The following is a 16,687-nucleotide window of genomic DNA, read 5'->3' as shown; positions in this document are numbered from 1 at the left end:
CCCAGAGCAGGAGCGCGCGCGCACGCCCGCGCACATAAACAAGAGAGCCTTTGTTGTATCGATCCTACTACCACCACCACACGCTGGTCAAATGCTGGTTAGAAATGAGATTGTGTGCGTGTGTGTGTGTGTGTGTGGCTCGAATTGCATCGCGTTGTTTACTTCCCTCCGTCAGCCCTTGTGTGTCTTCAACCGGACCAACCCCTGATAAACCTAACGAAACCTACGAAATATGACGAAATTCGGCGATATCGCGCCTCGCAGCATAAACTGGGCGAAAGATAATGCGCCTCACCATATATTCCAGCTACCCCCGTCTTTTGCGTCGTGACTGAATTTCACACCACCAGCCCATGTTGTGGTGTGTGGGTATATGCTGAGGAAGGAAGCGGAGCATAACAAAGAAACTCATAAACGGGTCATCTGGAAAAAATCGATATGGCAAATATCGTTTAACATGTTGTTTTTTTTTAACCGAAATTTGAGAGCCGAGAGAGAATGAGAGTTTAAACATAAAAAATGTATCTCTATGGGCGCTCTGCAAACGCAGAAAGTGGTAGGGATTTTCAACTACCTTTTTAATAATTTATTTATTTATTTATTAGCCATTTTGTACAACTTTTTGTTACTATTATTAAATTCATACTAATTGTACTTGCGATAAACGTTGATAGAAGAGAATTCAAAAGCTAAATAGAAATTTCAGTAGAATAAAACTCACAAACGATACAACATTTTCCAATTGGATATTCCTATTGGAATGAGCAACGGACATTCGAGTTGAATCGCACTTTGCTTCTAACTCAAGTCAAACGATCAACCGCAGCTTATAAACCGAACCATATTCCCATACAGCCAGAGGCGTCAGACTCGTTTTGCAGCAACAAAAAAACCATATTTTTCCTTTGCCACACTACGTAATTTTCCAGCAGAAATTTTCCTTTTCTGCGTACCTTACCTCAACAACGCTTAGTAAGTGCTGTTCCTGACAAAAAGTGTCTCTCATCGAAACCGTGTGGGAAACACGTTCGCCACAGTTGCACACACCTGTGCTGAACGATTTTTATCGTTGCAGGGGTGAAACACACAGAGAGACACGCATATGGCAAGCAGCGGCCGTGGCGCTCGAAAGAACAATTTCAAACCCCCAACTCGCGAGAGACCCGTGCGAGAGAGCAAACCGTGAATTCGTGAAGCAGCAGTAGCAGCAGCAGTAGCAAGCAGCAAAAGCCGGCTGAGGTCGGGAAAGTGCGTGCGTTCCATTGCGGGATTTGCAGTGGAAAATCGGTCTTCGGTCTTCTTACGGACGCGCGCGCGGCCCTCGACTGCTGACGACACTTGTGGGTTTGAAAACCTATTTTTCCTACGGCCCACAGTAGGCTGATAGGCGTTCCTGCTTTTCAGAAGCAAAAGTGTGCGCGTGTGTGTTAAGGTTTTTCACGGAAAACTCGAAACCAGCCCGTGGGAGGTGCCGATCGAGCACGGGCGGTTAGGTGTGGACAAAAAGTGGCTCACAATATCGCATTACAGTTGAAAAAGGGGTTGTACGGGAAAATCGCTTTTCCCTGGCGCGCCCTACACAAAACCATTCGTGTGAAAACGTGTTTCGGCAGGGGTTGCTTTGCTCGCTGGACTCGTAGAGAGGTAGCACAGAAGGAAAAAAGCGGTATGCAAAACGTACCAACAAAGCAGCACACAGCAGTGTCGCCATTTGACGAAGGAGGGCGTTAATAGGATTGTGTGTGTCACGGTTAGCTGCCCCTCTGCGGGCACCACAAACGCGCCACAGCGAAGGATAATCGTAAGACGACGTAAAGCAGCTGGCCAGGAAAGGATCACTTTGGTGCATTTCCGTCGATAAAGTTCGCGGTATTCTTCTTCCCATCCGTGCGGCGCCCGTGTGTGTCAAACCGCGCTGCTGTTGAAGCGAAAGAGCGAACATTTGGGTGTGTGTGTGTGTGTGCTTGTGTGTATGTGAGTGCGGCTTGCGGTGGCTGACGGCGTGCGGACGTACCTACTACGTACACAAGCAAACGGGCAGCGCAGCGCCGCAGTGGTGGTGTAGTGTTTTGCCAGCCAACATCCGAAACGACCACGACGACCACGACAACGACGAAGACAACGGCACACCACACATCAAGGCGCATCTCAACCGTTCAAAACATCAACAATGACAACGGCAAGTGATGGGCAGCAGCAACAGCAGCAGCAGCAGCAGCAGCAGTCAGATCCAAAGATGTCACGGTTGCTGAAGCTTGCCCACAAGTTCAACTGCTTCTATCTGAACGGTAAGCGCTAGTTTGCCGATGGTTGGTGATTATTGGCTTCTTCCTGTGTGTCTATTGCAGATCCCCGGAGAGCCGGTGACGTCGGTCGGTGTGCTTTAGCTTTCCTTTTTCGCGAACAGAAAGGCCAATAAAATTCGCTTCTGTCGTCGTCGTCACAATCGGTGTGAAGGAACGATTGCATAAAACCGACAGCGGCAGCACCGAGGGACACAGCATAGCAAGATAAAGGGCGTGAAGAATGGGTGTGTGACGAAATGCGCGACCTCGTGTGGGCTCCAAAAAGTGTGAACGTGTGTAAAAATCGCACCTAACCCTCGAAAAAAAAAGGGGACCCAAGATCAATACCTGCCGCCGTCATGCTTGTGTGTTGGAAAGAGCAACACGGCTCTGTGTGTACACAAACACAAAATTGCAACGAGCAAGCGGGGGTCGCTCCGTCCCACCTGCAAAACCGCACGACCATCCCATCGTCGCCTATCCCGCTGCGGCGAATGCGAATTGACAGAAGAAATTTTAAAATAAACCTTTGCCCTAACAAATATGCCACGGACTCGGCACGGCCCCAAGCGCAGGCTAGCAGGAGTGAAAACAAGCTAATTAAACACTGCGTCACGTCACGCTCTACTGCCACGACATTTTCGTCCCCAAAACATCCCACCTCGTGCGCTGCGTGTGTGTGTGTGTGTGTGTGACCCTCGCGGTTGAACACCTCGCGCGCGGATCGGTGCGTACACCAGAACGAGGAGGCGCCAGCGCCAGCCACACACCCAAGCGACCGACGTCCCTTCGCGTTCGTAAAGTTCAGCTATGAAAAGTTCGAGTTGCGTTTATCAGCTGTTTGACAAAAACGATAAACAACTGTTTACTTTTCTCCGCTAGTGTTGCCGCCACACAACGTAGCGTGGTGGTGGTGTTAGAGAAGCATGGCATTCCAACGTGGCGCTTTAGAACACGCAACGCCGCTAATCGCTTTGCCATCTGTTACGTACCCATTCTAATCATGCCGCTTCGTTCTCGGCCCCTTTTCACCACTTCCTGCCCCTTTTCTCTACCAATCCCGCTAATGAGCATTGACTTTTGCAGGTTTCATGAAAGGCGACTGCCGCCCGTTCGTCGTCGACGGCCATCAGGTTGGACTGGTCAGCCAGAATGTGATCGAGCAGCTGCTCAAGTATCCCGAAGTATTTCACGTCCGTGCACCGGAGCATGGCAAGCAGGTACGCGCCTAACAAGGGAGGGAACGATACGATAATATACACACCCTATCAAGGGCTTTTGGGGTTGTCTATGCGCGATAAGCTAAAACCGCGCATTCTCAGCATGATACGGATGAATTTGTACCAGCGTTCGACAATCGTTTTTGTGTGATAGTGTTGGGCGAGAAAGGGGGGAAGGGTTTCTTTACTTTACGAGGCAGTCCCAGCACTTCACAGTTCTAATGTGAATTTGAGTTTTGTCCACCCCTTGCAGAACATTGTCGAATTGAATCCAGCGTTTCGGGATTACAACACGCGCTCGGAGCAGGTGGAAAGGATACTGCGCGAGTTCCGGGAGCAGGGCATGTTTGTTGCGCTGAAGGGATGGCGCGATGAGTGCTACGACGTCAAGTCGTCCACCGGCTCGCTGCTGAAGATGGACCGGTCGGCCACGTGCCTGTTCGGGGTGCGCAACTACGGCGTGGAGATTAACGGGTACGTGCGCCACCCGACCAAGGGCCTCTGCATCTGGCTGCAGCAGCGCTCCGACACCAAGCAGACGTGGCCCGGCAAGTGGGACAACATGGTGAGCGGCGGGCTGGCGGTCGGGTTCGGTGTGCTCGAGACGGCGATCAAGGAGGCGGCCGAGGAGGCTTCCATACCGGGGCATCTGATAAAAAATCTCGTGTCCGCCGGGTGCGTGTCGTTCTTCTTCGAAAGCGAACGGGGCCTGTTCCCCAACACCGAGTTCGTGTACGATCTCGAGCTGCCCGAAGACTTTGTGCCTGACAATTCGGACGGCGAGGTGCAGAACTTTCAGCTGCTGCCGGCCCACGAATGTCTCGAGCGTGTGTTTATGCCCGACTTCAAAACCACCAGCTGCCCGGTGGTGATCGATTTTCTCATCCGCCATGGTATTATTACGCCAGAAAATGGTAATGTACACACACGCACACCAGTAATGCACAATTGCGTGATCTCTAACCCGGTGATCTGTTTCTTTTTGCTTTTTAGAATCAAACTTCACACAAGTGATCGAGTTGCTGCACGTTCCGCTGCAAAGCTTGTACACCTATCGTACAACGACAACCACGCCAAATGATGGAGAGGCCAACGCCACTGCGGCAACAACGAATCAGCGAGATCTCAGCAGCGGCAGCAGCATCAACAATGTTAAAAACAGTATCGAAAACGGTAAGCTCTAATCAATCTAGCCAACAAAACCTGCAGCAAAACCCACTAAAAGTTGAGCCATGTTGAAGGGGTGGGAAAGGAACGCTAGGAAGTTCTTAATGTACGTAATGCATGCAACGATCATGAGAAGCCACGCGCTACAAGCGCTCACGTGTTTATAACACCAGCAGTAGGAAGGCAGACAAGACTCGATGGGGGAATGGTAAACGATTAAGAATGGGCGTTCACAGTTGCGTTTTATTTTACGACCGCAAAGTAAGATGCAAAACGATTCAACAGGAAAGCTCTAGCTTGCGTGCGTGCGTGCGTGCGCGCGTTATAGCGTTGTTCCTAAAACAACTTTCTTAAGCAAAAAGGCTGATAAAGCAAAACACCTGGACGGGAGTTTTAATAACAGTTAATACATTATTCTAGGAGCCGCGCGGATGCGACGCAGCTGTGCTTTACAGAAGAGATTCGCGTTTGTCTGGTGTTTTGTTTTTAATTTGTCTGTTTTTTGTTTTAATCATTAAGCCCAAAGTAATTTTTTGTTTCGTTCTATCGCAGCATACAATGCTTATCAATGAATAATTGAATTTAAAAAATATATATATGAAGATAAGCCACATTTATAGGTTAACAGACACACACACTCGAACAGCTGCAGTGGCTGCAGTGAACAGGAAAAGATATACCAAAATTCAACATGTTATCCAAGATAATTCAGAGCAGCGTACACTAAAGCGAAGGTTTAATTGCAACAACAAAAAAACGCTTACATGCGTCCCTTAACTCACACACAAACAGATGTATTAAGCCAGCAAGAGGGAGGATGTTTTAGTGCCCTTTCATCACATGAAAACGTAATGACAATGTGTGTTTTATTACTAATTAAGTTAAAACCCCTTTCACCCAATCGGACGGGGGCTCTTCACGAATCGCTAATCAGAATCAGAAGATACACTGAATAATCACGTCTGGCCAAAACACCCCCAAGCAACAACAACAACAACAACAGCAAGCAATCAATTAGTCGTGTTAAATAAGCAAGAAAACAATCGTGCATAATCACGCGTGCCACGTTCTTCTTCGGTATTATTATGTCCAATCAGAACACATCCGACGTAAAACTAGGTCTTTTTACACACTGTTGGTTTGTCATTGTATTACCGTTTAACAATCGTTTCTGATTATTTAGAATCACGTGTTGCGGCGCGCGCTCGCGCTCATCTGTAACGTTGATTGGTTTAGCGTTAGCTTTTAAGCATGTGTGTAGCGTTTAAAAAACAAAAGAAAAAAGAACGGTGAATTAAAAGTAGGACCATGGAGTAGGGTAATTTGATGGAAACGGATAGAGAGCGGAGCGATAGAGAAGACAACATTCGAATGAACAAGTTGAATAGATAGGTAAAATGGAACTTTTTGCATTCACACTTTTGGTTATAGTTTTTTGTTTGTTTGTGCAAAACACGACGACCGCAGGCGGAAGCGTATCTGTGTTCGGTCAAACTGTGTTCGACTTACTAACTTCACTGTGCCATCATCAGCCCTCTCAGAGCTTAGACACGACCTGACCAAGACTTTTACTAACCCTCTTCAATCCGCAACACACATGACGACGAACTTTAACATGATCGCATCACATTCACTGCTCGCTCCGTTGCTGTGAAAAGACACAGCTTGATTTGTAAGCGCTGACAATGTCTTATAATTGTATTATTTATAGTTACGCACAGATATATACGTATGTGTACCGTGTACCGTTTACAACTTGTTCCATTCGCAACCTACGAAAAAACTGTGGAACATTCGCGTCCCACGCCCAAGAAGGACTGAGGAAGGCTAGGATAGTATCCCCCCTTTTTTGCGTTGTAGTTTCATTGCCTATTACTCTATGCCTTTCGATATAAACACAAAAAAACACACAAAAACTATTAAGGAGAAAAAGCAAAACATCGAAACGTAACTTCACTCTGCGGGAATTGGGAACGTAGGGAAGAGGGATTGACGCGTGATTGGGAACGAGCGGAGGAAATATTTATTGTATTGAACCTAGAATCTGTTCTTTCTTGTATACCCATTAAAAACGATATTGAAAACAGGAAACGATGTGCTAGTTCTGCTCCGAACGGTCCTCACTTGAGCATGTGTCCATCGTGATCGCAGGTAGATCGAGCATTCTAAGTTATGATTTGTAGTTTGGTTTATTTTGCAATCGCGTCGGCATTCACTATTTACACTCTCATATAAGTTAGGTTGATCACATTGTCAAGATACTGCTTTGGCGCTGCTCCCAATGCTCTTGCTACAGCTCATCCTTTGGTGCGGCAGGATCTTCTCCATCGCTTAGCTCAGTGGGATGGGGCTCGCCTTCCCGAGTTGAAGAGATGCTAGACGGATCCATCTGTTGTTCCGGCACGCCCGTATCATCCGACGACGCTGCAGTAGTGGAACGAAAGAGCATACATCACACACAAACACTCGAACGCAAACACAGGAGTGTGAGGACGTTACCAAAGTATGGGAGAGTTTCTGTTACTGTTTGTTACGAGTTTATTTTATTCGTTTTACCTAAAATGTCACCCCTATGCACATTGTTTCACTCATTCACTCATCATTTCAGACTTAATGGCCGGCAGATGCCGTGCCATGGGATCTTTTGTTCTGATTACTTAGTCGTAGAGAAAGGATTCGCTTGGCCTTAAAAGTTTAATGCGCGTGGAAGAGAGACGATTCCATAAGTCTGATTTATCCAATTCAACATCAACACTTTGCTTTGCGAATCTCGCAACTAAAAATGGTCGTCCTAGGACAGCACCAAAAATAACCACACAACCTTCTTTCATAAAAGTGTCGAAGATAAAATTGAGCCTGTCTTCCCGTGTACCCACGTGTACCTCGGCGAATCATGCACGGGTGTGCTCTGTACAAGCACACGCCGAGTGGAAGTTGTTCTATTTTTAATGCTGCTGTAGAATCTCGTCTAAAATCCGCGGCGAAGGTGCCGCCGGTTGCTGCGGTGCCGTGTTGAGCCAGTACTCCGAAACGGAAATGTAAACCGCGACGGCCAGACCGACCAGCGCCGCCAGCCAGGTCGAGTTCTGTAGCACGATGCACGTGGCAATGCACAGACCGAGGTAGGTGAGGTAGCGCGTAAAGGTGGCGTACTGGTTGCGCTTCTCGTTGGACGTATCTGTTTGGTGTTGCGGACGAACAAAGGGCGTTAGTCACGCATCGGCCACGGCCAAAAGGCATACATTCCAGAGAAATAAAGCACAACAAAATGGGGGAAAAAATGGAACATTGCAAACAAAATTCAACTCATAGCTCAAACCAACAGAAAAGGTACAATGATAATCATACAAAGCAACATGAACACAAGAGCAACTTTCAACACTAATGCATGCAGAAATGGAAGGAAACGGTTTAAAACATGCCTCGAAGCTTACCTGTACACATTCCGTCCCGCAGCTCGTATCCTTCGGCACATTTTTCACACAAATCTGGACCATCGCCATTACAGCCATCGCACGACTTATCACACTCTGGAGTGAGAAACGAATGTAATCAATCATTAGCCAATCTTATCAGTAAAAGTCGAGTACCGAGGGAAAAGCCCTTACACTTACCCAAACAGCTGTACGAGCCTTCATTGTTCACGCAAAACTGCTTCTTCGTGCATGGAGCCTCCTTAATGCATTCGTCCACATCCACACAGCCACCGCGGGCACTGTCCATCACCCAGCCGCTGCGACAAACCCGGCACGAGTTGGGCCCGGCCCCGGTACAGCCGCCGGCCGCACACGCCTTATGGCACCGGCTGCACAGTAGCTTCGTCTCGTCCCGGAATGCCTGATAGTGCTCCTCGCTGCAGCTATCACAGTTGTCGCCCGTGTATCCCTCGTCGCAGGCACACTTCCCATTGCCCTTGCGGGTGCCGTTGCCCTTACATTTCCCGTTGCCGAAGCAGGTCGGGCACGGATCACAGTTCGGGCCGTAGAATCCGTCCGGACAGCAGACGGCGGCCTGCTCCACACACAGCCACCGGTGCAGATCGGGCTGCGTGGTTTGATGGTTTTTCCACCACTCCTCTATCTGCGTTTCGTAGTCTTCCGCCAGCTGATGGCACTGGTCCTCACCCCGCACTATGTCCGTGCAGAGCCGCTCCTGGATCTCGACCAGCCGCAGTTCGCTGGTTTTGTAGCTGCCCAACCGTTCCTCTTCCCAGGCCGCATCGCCACCATCGTGCTTGGCCCGTTCCGTTCGCTTGATGCCGTCACGGAACGAATTCACCAGCACGGTGCACGCCTTGCAGGGGGGCAGTTTTTCAGTCTTTAGTTTGTCCTTCTTGGTGCCTCCTCCGGCGGACAGCGAGGGTGGTTTCGGTATGTCCCCGAGGGATAGCGTTGGAAGCAGGGCCACGAGCAGCAGGCTGGCCACAATCGCTCTCGAATGTCGCATCACGGACACGTGTATTCTTTCTTTGGAGGTGTACGAGAAACGATTCTTCCACGTTGCCTTCTTTGTCGATGGTTCTGGATTCGCTACGGGACGGTGATAACGCACAGCACACAGTCAGCCGACCACACACCCTGCCTGGGTAGCTTTAGGCACGAAAGACGAACACAGATCTGTGGTAACGAAAAATCGATAAATATCGGATTTCAGGTACATGAACCCGCAGGCGGAATGTTGTATGAAAATTTGCTCATAATACCCGGAAATGTATATTTCCTTTACTCTCAAGCTGATGGTAGCTTAAGAGCAACTTTTTTCACCCTCCGGTTGGGGTAGTAAAGTACAGAAAATAGGAAAATTTGTCGTCCCAAACACTCACCAGTAGTTGGGTCGACAGCACGGAAGAAACACACGAAATCCCTTTTCTCTGCGCCCCGGGCAGGGTGGAGGAAGGCTCGATGCCGGGGTTTTGTTTTGTTGAACTGACGTGTACCTTGGTTCGCGCATTCTGCGAAAGGCTCGTCTACACTGCGTTGCGTGCCGCTGTAAAATTACTCCCAGTGCCGCTTTTATTTACATTGAAAACCCTTTTTTCTTAATCCAATTCATTATACAAAAATGCCTTATTTGCTTCGAAAGAAGCATTTTTGCTCCCAGAAGTGTCTTGGAATCTTTGAAAGCTTTTTAAAAGTGACAGAAAACTGTATTTTTAATTGTAAATTTCATTCTCAACGTTCGGTACCGACGTCCGAGACCACCACCTATTGGCACTATGGACTATTTTCAATGGTCAAAACGGTACACCAATCAAAAAATAGTAAAAACAATGCATTTTAGAAAGAATTAATCGGTGTGGTTGTTCAAAAGTGTTTCATTTAATTTTAATACACTGATCAATGCTAATTTTGTCGTTTAAAACATTCCTGTATCGTAGTTTTCAATACGTACCGCATCCTGCCAACGCAGCAATAAACCAACGCCAATGAACCCCTCGATGACGCGAGCCCACTGTGCACCGCCACAAGCGGGTAATCCAAAAGAAGCTTCTAGAATCTTGCCCTCTCACTCGCGCAGCAGCATCGACCATCGCCAGTGCGCGTGCATTTTACAGCGTTGGCCATCACTAGCGACGGTGGAACAATAATAGGTATTAACCTTAAATTTTGCCCTAGGAACTTTTGCGTCCACTCATCACCTCGGCGGCAGGGTCTGTGAAGCGAGTTGTTGTTAGTAACATTTAATTTCAATAAAACGTTTGCACCAAGCTAAGAAGCCACGCGGGACGTACCAGTTGGGCCCGCAAGTTCTGGCCCGCGTTGTTGCTGTGCTGTGCGTTCAGTGTGTGAAAATCTTCATCTAGTTGGCGACGCCACACCGCTTCGCTACCTCTGCCAAAGCTGCCCGACAAGCCGGCTGTTGAGATACAGAACACAGATACGATACGTGCTTCGTCAGAGAAAGGCAACGCGCTTGCAGGTGAGTAAGTAGAGGATGGCGAAGCCAGTTTTCGCGAATGTAACATGAATTATTCGTTGGCCACTGTTTTCACCCTCATGTGTTTGCTGTTGTGCTCTCATCGCCTTAGCTCAAACGCGTCGTGAAGCAACATCATCATGGGAGACTACCAACAAGATCCGATGGTCCATCTGGAGCTGACCGGTAACACCGGCATGGTACTGCGGCGTCCGTTCGATCCGACCGCACACGATCTAGATGCATCGTTCCGGCTGACCCGCTTTGCCGACCTGAAGGGCCGCTGCTGCAAAGTGCCGAAGGAGGTGCTGGAGAAGCTGGTTTCGTCCTTGCAGCAGGACTACATGCAGGATCCCGACCAGCCGTTCATGCCGATGTCTTCGCCCCGGATCGGCATCGGGCTCGACTGTTCGGTGATTCCGCTGCGCCACGGCGGGCTGTGCATGGTGCAGACGACCGACTTCTTCTACCCAATCGTGGACGATCCGTATATGATGGGCAAGATTGCGTGCGCCAACGTGCTGAGCGATCTGTACGCGATGGGAGTGACGGAGGTGGACAACATGCTGATGCTGCTCGCCGTCAGCACGAAGATGATCGAGAAAGAGCGGGACGTAGTCATTCCATTGATTATGCGTGGATTTAAGGTAATTTCGAGTGGAGCCGGACGCTTCGTGTTTGAGCGATCGTTAATGGCGGGCTTTTCGCAATGGTTTCGTTTCGTTTTAGGATTCCGCCCTGGAAGCGGGAACCAGTGTGACCGGTGGCCATAGTGTCGTTAATCCGTGGTGCACTATCGGTGGCGTAGCGACCACGATTTGCCAGCAGAACGAATTCATCGTGCCGGATAATGCTGTCGTCGGTGATGTGCTGGTGCTGACGAAAGCGCTCGGAACGCAGGTGGCCGTAAATGCGCACCAATGGTTGGACCAGTCGGAACGGTGGAACCGCATCAAGCTGGTCGTCTCGGAGGAGGACGTCCGGAAGGCGTACCACCGGGCGATGGACTCGATGTCCCGGCTGAACCGGGTCGCCGCCCGTCTCATGCACAAGTACAACGCGCACGGCGCTACCGATGTGACCGGCTTCGGGCTGCTCGGCCATGCCCAGACGCTGGCCTCGCATCAAAAGAATGAGGTATCGTTCGTCATCCACAACCTGCCGGTGATCGCCAAGATGGCTGCGGTTGCGAAGGCCTGCGGCAACATGTTCCAGCTGCTACAGGGCCATTCGGCCGAGACGTCCGGCGGGCTGCTGATCTGTTTGCCGCGTGAGCAAGCCGCGGCCTACTGTAAGGACATTGAAAAGCAGGAGGGATGCCAGGCCTGGATCATTGGTATCGTGGAGAAGGGTAGCCGCACGGCCCGCATCATAGACAAACCGCGAGTGATTGAGGTGCCGGCAAAGGATTAAGGGAGTGTGTTGGATTTCGTTTCTTTCCTCTTTTTAATTGGCTATTAGCTTATCATAATTCATTTGCCTGTTAACACATATACGTACGTACATTGCACTTTCGACGGACTACTACTCCGCTCATACGCGCGAACACACAAAATACACTTTCTGATCGATGCTCGTTGCTAGAGCAACCGGCAGAAATGGCGAAGTTAGGTTGCACACATTTTTCTTGAGTTACAAACGAAACTACTTTTGCAGCAAAATAAACTCTAGGATTGACGAAGCGGTGATACAAACATGAAAATGGGTCGAGGGGTGGACGACTGAATTATGGAACCGATGAAGATGCCAAGTGCGAGAAGGAAGGGAAAATGATCTGTACCATAGTGTACGTTCGTACATACATTTTACGATATGTCCTCTGTTTTGTTTTTACGTAAAGCCACGTGAACATTTTTTATAAAGCCAGGAAAATCGAGAGATAGAAAGAGTATGAAGAAAAGGAAACATTTATTATTAGCATTGCCCTTAGATTTAATCCAATGAATATCGCATAAATAAAACAAAAATCAAACACAACAACACCTTGCGAATGGATAGTTTGCGACTAAAAACGATGACTTCTTACTAAATTCAGAAGCACCAAAGAGAAACATTTTCCAAAAAGAAGATAATTTCTCATCTATGTTTCGAATGTATTCGCATAAAATCAATAACTACCGTGAAGTCTTGGGATTTTGTTTACTTTTATAGTACTATTTCTTTTCTGCTTGCGTTCGTGAAGAGATAACGATTTTCCGAAAGCACCATGCACATATATCTCGTCTTCTTACACGGCGAAATATTCGTTATTGCTCGAAAAAAGACGATCCGGCCGGTTCTGGCAGCGATTCCCATCGGGAGTGACGGCACGCAGCGAGGATGGCAGGAAACCGGCCAGCACGGAATCAACAATACACGCCTCCACCATCATCACCAACGGCAACTTCGGGCGCTTAATCCTTGCTCTCCAGAGCGGAAGCACCGGAAATAATTTCAATCAGCTCACGGGTAATGACCGCCTGTCTGGTACGGTTGAAGGTCAGCGTCAGCTTGTCAATCATCTCGCCGGCGTTCTTGGACGCGTTGTCCATGGCCGTCATACGGGAGGACTGTTCGGAGCAGGCGCCCTCCTTCATCGTGTAGAACAGCAGCGAGGCGAGCGAGAACTCCAGGTAGCTCTGGATCACTTCCGAGTCGAGCGAATCGTACACCGGCAGCTTCTCCGCCGACTCGACCGACTTGAGCGAGAAGATCGGAATGTCCGCCACTTGGTACGACACGACCGACTTGAACTTGTTGTAGATGATCTTGCCATCGGTGTACTCGTAGCCGAGGTTCAGGATGGCATTGCACAGCTTGGCCGCATCCAGGAAGGTCGGCGGCAGACGGCCGATCTCGTTCGCGACCATCTCGATGTTCTTGCCGTACAGACGCGACAGGATGGCGCGCGACTTGTCGCCGACGCAGATCACCTTGATGTTCGGGTCAGTGGCGAGCTCGCCGCGAATGTAACGGGCAACGCCGGTATGCACCGCACCGCACAGACCACGGTCCGACGTGATGGCAATGTACAGCTTCTTGGAGTCTTCCTCCTTCGGCGCGACTTCGGCCTTCTCGTAGAACTGCTGCGCACCGACACCGTACGGTCTGGCCTGCTTCAGATCACGCTCAGCACGGGAATACCTGTTGGGGCGGCAAGACGGGGCATTCTAACATTCGTACACTCGAAACTACGTACACTTTCCCCCTCCCCAATCCCCCTGCTGCTCGGTCATACGTACTTGGCGGCGGACACCATCTTCATGGATTGGGTGATCTTCTGGATGTTCTTGACCGACTTCAGACGGATCGAAATGGCCTTCAGCGTGGCCATGCCACGGTTCTGCTGACCAAGGCATAGCTCAGCTGGCACCTGCGACAGCACGGGCACGACGGACTTGAACATGGCTGCTGGAAAGAAAACCGGAAATGCCCGGATGGTACATTACAGCGATCATTTACGATAAGCCGCTCCGATTACACAACACTTTATCCCGTGCACGACCAGAGGGGTTGTGGTGGTGTGGCCATTGCTGTCCTGCAGCCGATATGCCGCTGAACCAAATGCCCACAACACCACCGGGAACGGTGTGTAACAGTGTAGGTGTTATGTAAGATTTTTAACATGCAAAAATACACTTTGCTGGGCGTATTTTCACTGCCGGCCGCTGTCGCTGATTATGCTTACCTGCGCTATTGGCGATTTCAACAGGAAAGTCGACGAATAAAGGTGGCCTTTTTCGGTCGTTCGGTGCAAAAGCGGATCAGAATTTTCTCATCCGATTCTACGGGTGTCAAAAGATGTCGTACAATCCGCGATTGTCAGCAGCGTTGCCAGGCTCGATCGAATGCAAAATGTGTTTTCCTATGAGTGTGTGTGTGTGTTTGTGCTTTGTTTATGCGATGAGGTGAAATACTTCAAACTGGTTTGACTGTATTTCGCATACATTTTTATTCATTTTGTTCGCATATGTGTATAAAATACTGCCCAAAGGATAGTTTCATTGTGTAATTTGCGCAATTCGTTTGATTTGGAATATTATTTGCGAAAAAGTGTTCGCCAAAAATGATAACAAAAGACCCACCAGCAGGCAGTGTTGCCAGCACCCAAGTGAATCTGTCAACTGGCAAACATCGTGCTCGGTTGCAATCAAAACATTCCACCAGGGCGGCCGCGGCTGATGCGGACGTATTGTGTATATATTTTACAAACGTTTTTCACTAACTTGTTATTTTATGTGCCTGTTTCGTTGAGGTGCCATTTCTATTTGTGCCAATCTGCATTAAAACAATCTTAAAGGTACAACGGCATGTGCATTCTAGGAACCGTTTGCTGCTGCGCCATTGCGTTCTTTTGTAAACACGGCATCCCTTTCTCACCGGCTTTCAGAAACAATGGATGAAATAATAACAATCATACGAGCACTGGCCATATCAAACGCTGGCAATGGCATCACTGTGGCACAACTAAATAAGGATTTTAAAAATCTCGAAGGATATTCCATCCCATACACGAAGTTTGGATTCCATTCGTTAGATGCGATGCTGCGTACAATGACCGATGCCGTACAGGTGAGTGGACAATGCTTTACAGCCTCGCTCTGTATGATTGTTCCTTTAATTTCATGCATTCCATTCGCTCAAGGTCAATGGCTTTGGATTGACCGCGATAGTACAACCGCTCACCAATGAGAAATCGCAACATGTACGAGAAATGGTGAAAAGAAGCAAAAACACTAGCAAAAAACCAATCTACAGCTACCAACCGCCACCGTACACGGCTACCCCAGTGAAAGGGAATAACAGTTACCACGACAAGCCCCAAGGAACCCAATTTACAAAATTCACGTCGAACAATGGCTTACAGCGGCCTCCGCCGAGTATTGACATGCAAAAGTTCCAAGAGGACATACGGGAAGAGATGCGAAGGGCAGAGAGGCAGAGTAACGCTCTGAAAGCGATCCCAAACGCGGATGGAACACAGAGGCAAACGCAATTGAACGGCCAAGTAGAACAACGGAAACCCGTACCTATTGGTGGTCACAAGCTGACCCCATCTCATAACAAGAATGTCCAAAGCAATGCGACAAACAGGGAAACCATCGCTGTACCCTCCCCAAATGTGGCAAGTATGATGACAAATGGTGTGAAAATTCCCGTGAGCGGTAGCACTGCACCGAAACTGAAAGACGAAAGCGTCATTCAGATGCCCGTTGATGCTATGACTGCAAGGGAAGCGGTTGCGGAAACGATTCTGCCAGCTCATTTGAAACCGAAAACCGTCCATAAGGCGGTTGTGACGGCAGCCCTCAATCCCAAGCATTTGCACGTACACTTGGCGGAACAAACAGAAAAGTTACAGAGCTTAGCGCCTTACATTGACTCCATCTACCGCACGAAGGCGTCCAGCGACGAATGGCTCGTGCCGGAAGCGATGGCAAAGGCCGGTCTGTACTGTGCAGCCAAATACTACAACCAGTGGTATCGAGCAAAGATTATGGGTGGAATCAATCACCAGCGCGTGCTGTTGCTGTACATCGACTACGGATACCTGCGGTACGTGCCATTGTGCGATGTGAGATTCCTGGACCGAGAACTGGCATCGATACCGCCACAAGCGCTCCAGGTTTCGTTGGAATATGTGAAACCAGCACACGGCACGTGGAGTGACGCGTGTTGTGACCAGCTTGCTACATTGGTTCATCGTAAAGTGCTGGATATGGTCATTGTCAACAGGAAGCAGGAGGTAAGTAGTACACGTGTGCTGGTTTCGATTCTTTTTTAGCAACAAAAAACCTAATTTCATCATGTTACGTACTTTTGCAGGATTGCACGGTGGATGTGATACTTACGTGTTCGCTTGACAGTCCAATCGATTCGCTGATACGCAATCCGGACGAGAGTACGCTGAACAGACAGCTTGCGCTGCGTAGTGATACCGCATGGTCGTTGGCGGAGTAATGCAACCGAACCGATGTTATCATAAGTGGACTTATTTTTTAGAATGTGAACAAAGCGACAAGGTGATACGGGCCAGGCCCGTTCGTTCAGAAATTGAATAAAATGACAAGCAATGAAGCGTACACTTGGGTGTTTTCTTGCGACTTTTGTGCTTAGCAC

General features: G+C 48.9%; 5 protein-coding genes across 10 annotated transcripts; 3 read left to right on the top strand and 2 right to left on the bottom strand.

Annotated features, from left to right (window-relative positions):
- Nucleotides 1-984: 984 nt before the first annotated feature.
- LOC1277981 (uncharacterized) lies at nt 985-6,763 on the top strand. 3 transcript variants are annotated; one of them, XM_061660835.1, is made up of 5 exons: nt 985-2,288; nt 2,349-2,530; nt 3,372-3,505; nt 3,759-4,419; nt 4,499-6,763. In XM_061660835.1, the coding sequence occupies exons 2-5, from the start codon at nt 2,527-2,529 to the stop codon at nt 4,687-4,689; spliced, it is 990 nt and encodes a 329-aa protein (XP_061516819.1). In that variant the 5' UTR covers nt 985-2,288; nt 2,349-2,526; the 3' UTR covers nt 4,690-6,763. The 3 variants fall into 3 exon arrangements, with proteins under 3 accessions (XP_061516819.1, XP_317501.5, XP_061516820.1); XM_317501.5 differs by lacking the exon at nt 2,349-2,530 and having other exon boundaries at nt 988-2,288; XM_061660836.1 differs by lacking the exons at nt 985-2,288; nt 2,349-2,530 and adding an exon at nt 2,539-3,268.
- A 79-nt stretch (nt 6,764-6,842) lies between these two features.
- On the bottom strand, nt 6,843-9,653 carry LOC1277982 (cysteine-rich with EGF-like domain protein 2). 2 transcript variants are annotated; one of them, XM_061660834.1, is made up of 4 exons: nt 9,495-9,653; nt 8,287-9,288; nt 8,107-8,202; nt 6,843-7,096 (listed from the first exon to the last, which is right to left on the bottom strand). In XM_061660834.1, the coding sequence occupies exons 2-4, from the start codon at nt 9,116-9,118 to the stop codon at nt 6,963-6,965; spliced, it is 1,062 nt and encodes a 353-aa protein (XP_061516818.1). In that variant the 5' UTR covers nt 9,119-9,288; nt 9,495-9,653; the 3' UTR covers nt 6,843-6,962. The 2 variants fall into 2 exon arrangements, with proteins under 2 accessions (XP_061516818.1, XP_317502.4); XM_317502.4 differs by lacking the exon at nt 6,843-7,096 and adding an exon at nt 7,201-7,850 and having other exon boundaries at nt 9,495-9,652.
- Nucleotides 9,654-9,977: 324 nt separating this feature from the next.
- On the top strand, nt 9,978-12,568 carry LOC1277983 (inactive selenide, water dikinase-like protein). Its single transcript, XM_317503.4, has 3 exons — nt 9,978-10,591; nt 10,701-11,235; nt 11,318-12,568. Exons 2-3 carry the CDS (start codon nt 10,729-10,731, stop codon nt 11,999-12,001), a joined length of 1,191 nt encoding a protein of 396 aa, XP_317503.4. The 5' UTR covers nt 9,978-10,591; nt 10,701-10,728; the 3' UTR covers nt 12,002-12,568.
- Nucleotides 12,569-12,713: 145 nt separating this feature from the next.
- On the bottom strand, nt 12,714-14,675 carry LOC1277984 (ATP synthase subunit gamma, mitochondrial). 2 transcript variants are annotated; one of them, XM_317504.4, is made up of 3 exons: nt 14,256-14,675; nt 13,810-13,975; nt 12,714-13,711 (listed from the first exon to the last, which is right to left on the bottom strand). In XM_317504.4, the coding sequence occupies exons 2-3, from the start codon at nt 13,971-13,973 to the stop codon at nt 12,982-12,984; spliced, it is 894 nt and encodes a 297-aa protein (XP_317504.4). In that variant the 5' UTR covers nt 13,974-13,975; nt 14,256-14,675; the 3' UTR covers nt 12,714-12,981. The 2 variants fall into 2 exon arrangements, with proteins under 2 accessions (XP_317504.4, XP_061516805.1); XM_061660821.1 differs by having other exon boundaries at nt 13,810-13,978; nt 14,256-14,437.
- A 15-nt stretch (nt 14,676-14,690) lies between these two features.
- Nucleotides 14,691-16,650, top strand: LOC1277985 (tudor domain-containing protein 1). Of its 2 annotated transcripts, XM_317505.4 has the most exons (4): nt 14,691-14,867; nt 14,958-15,139; nt 15,213-16,313; nt 16,394-16,650. In XM_317505.4, exons 2-4 carry the CDS (start codon nt 14,963-14,965, stop codon nt 16,526-16,528), a joined length of 1,413 nt encoding a protein of 470 aa, XP_317505.3. In that variant the 5' UTR covers nt 14,691-14,867; nt 14,958-14,962; the 3' UTR covers nt 16,529-16,650. The 2 variants fall into 2 exon arrangements, with proteins under 2 accessions (XP_317505.3, XP_061516799.1); XM_061660815.1 differs by lacking the exon at nt 14,691-14,867 and having other exon boundaries at nt 14,999-15,139; nt 15,326-16,313.
- The last annotated feature ends 37 nt before the right edge of the window (nt 16,651-16,687 follow it).

This window comes from Anopheles gambiae, chromosome 3, assembly GCF_943734735.2.
Source record: "Anopheles gambiae chromosome 3, idAnoGambNW_F1_1, whole genome shotgun sequence".
NCBI classification, from domain to species: domain Eukaryota; kingdom Metazoa; phylum Arthropoda; class Insecta; order Diptera; family Culicidae; genus Anopheles; species Anopheles gambiae.
Note: the sequence above shows the minus strand (reverse complement) of the source record. Positions and strands in the feature narration are given on the sequence as shown.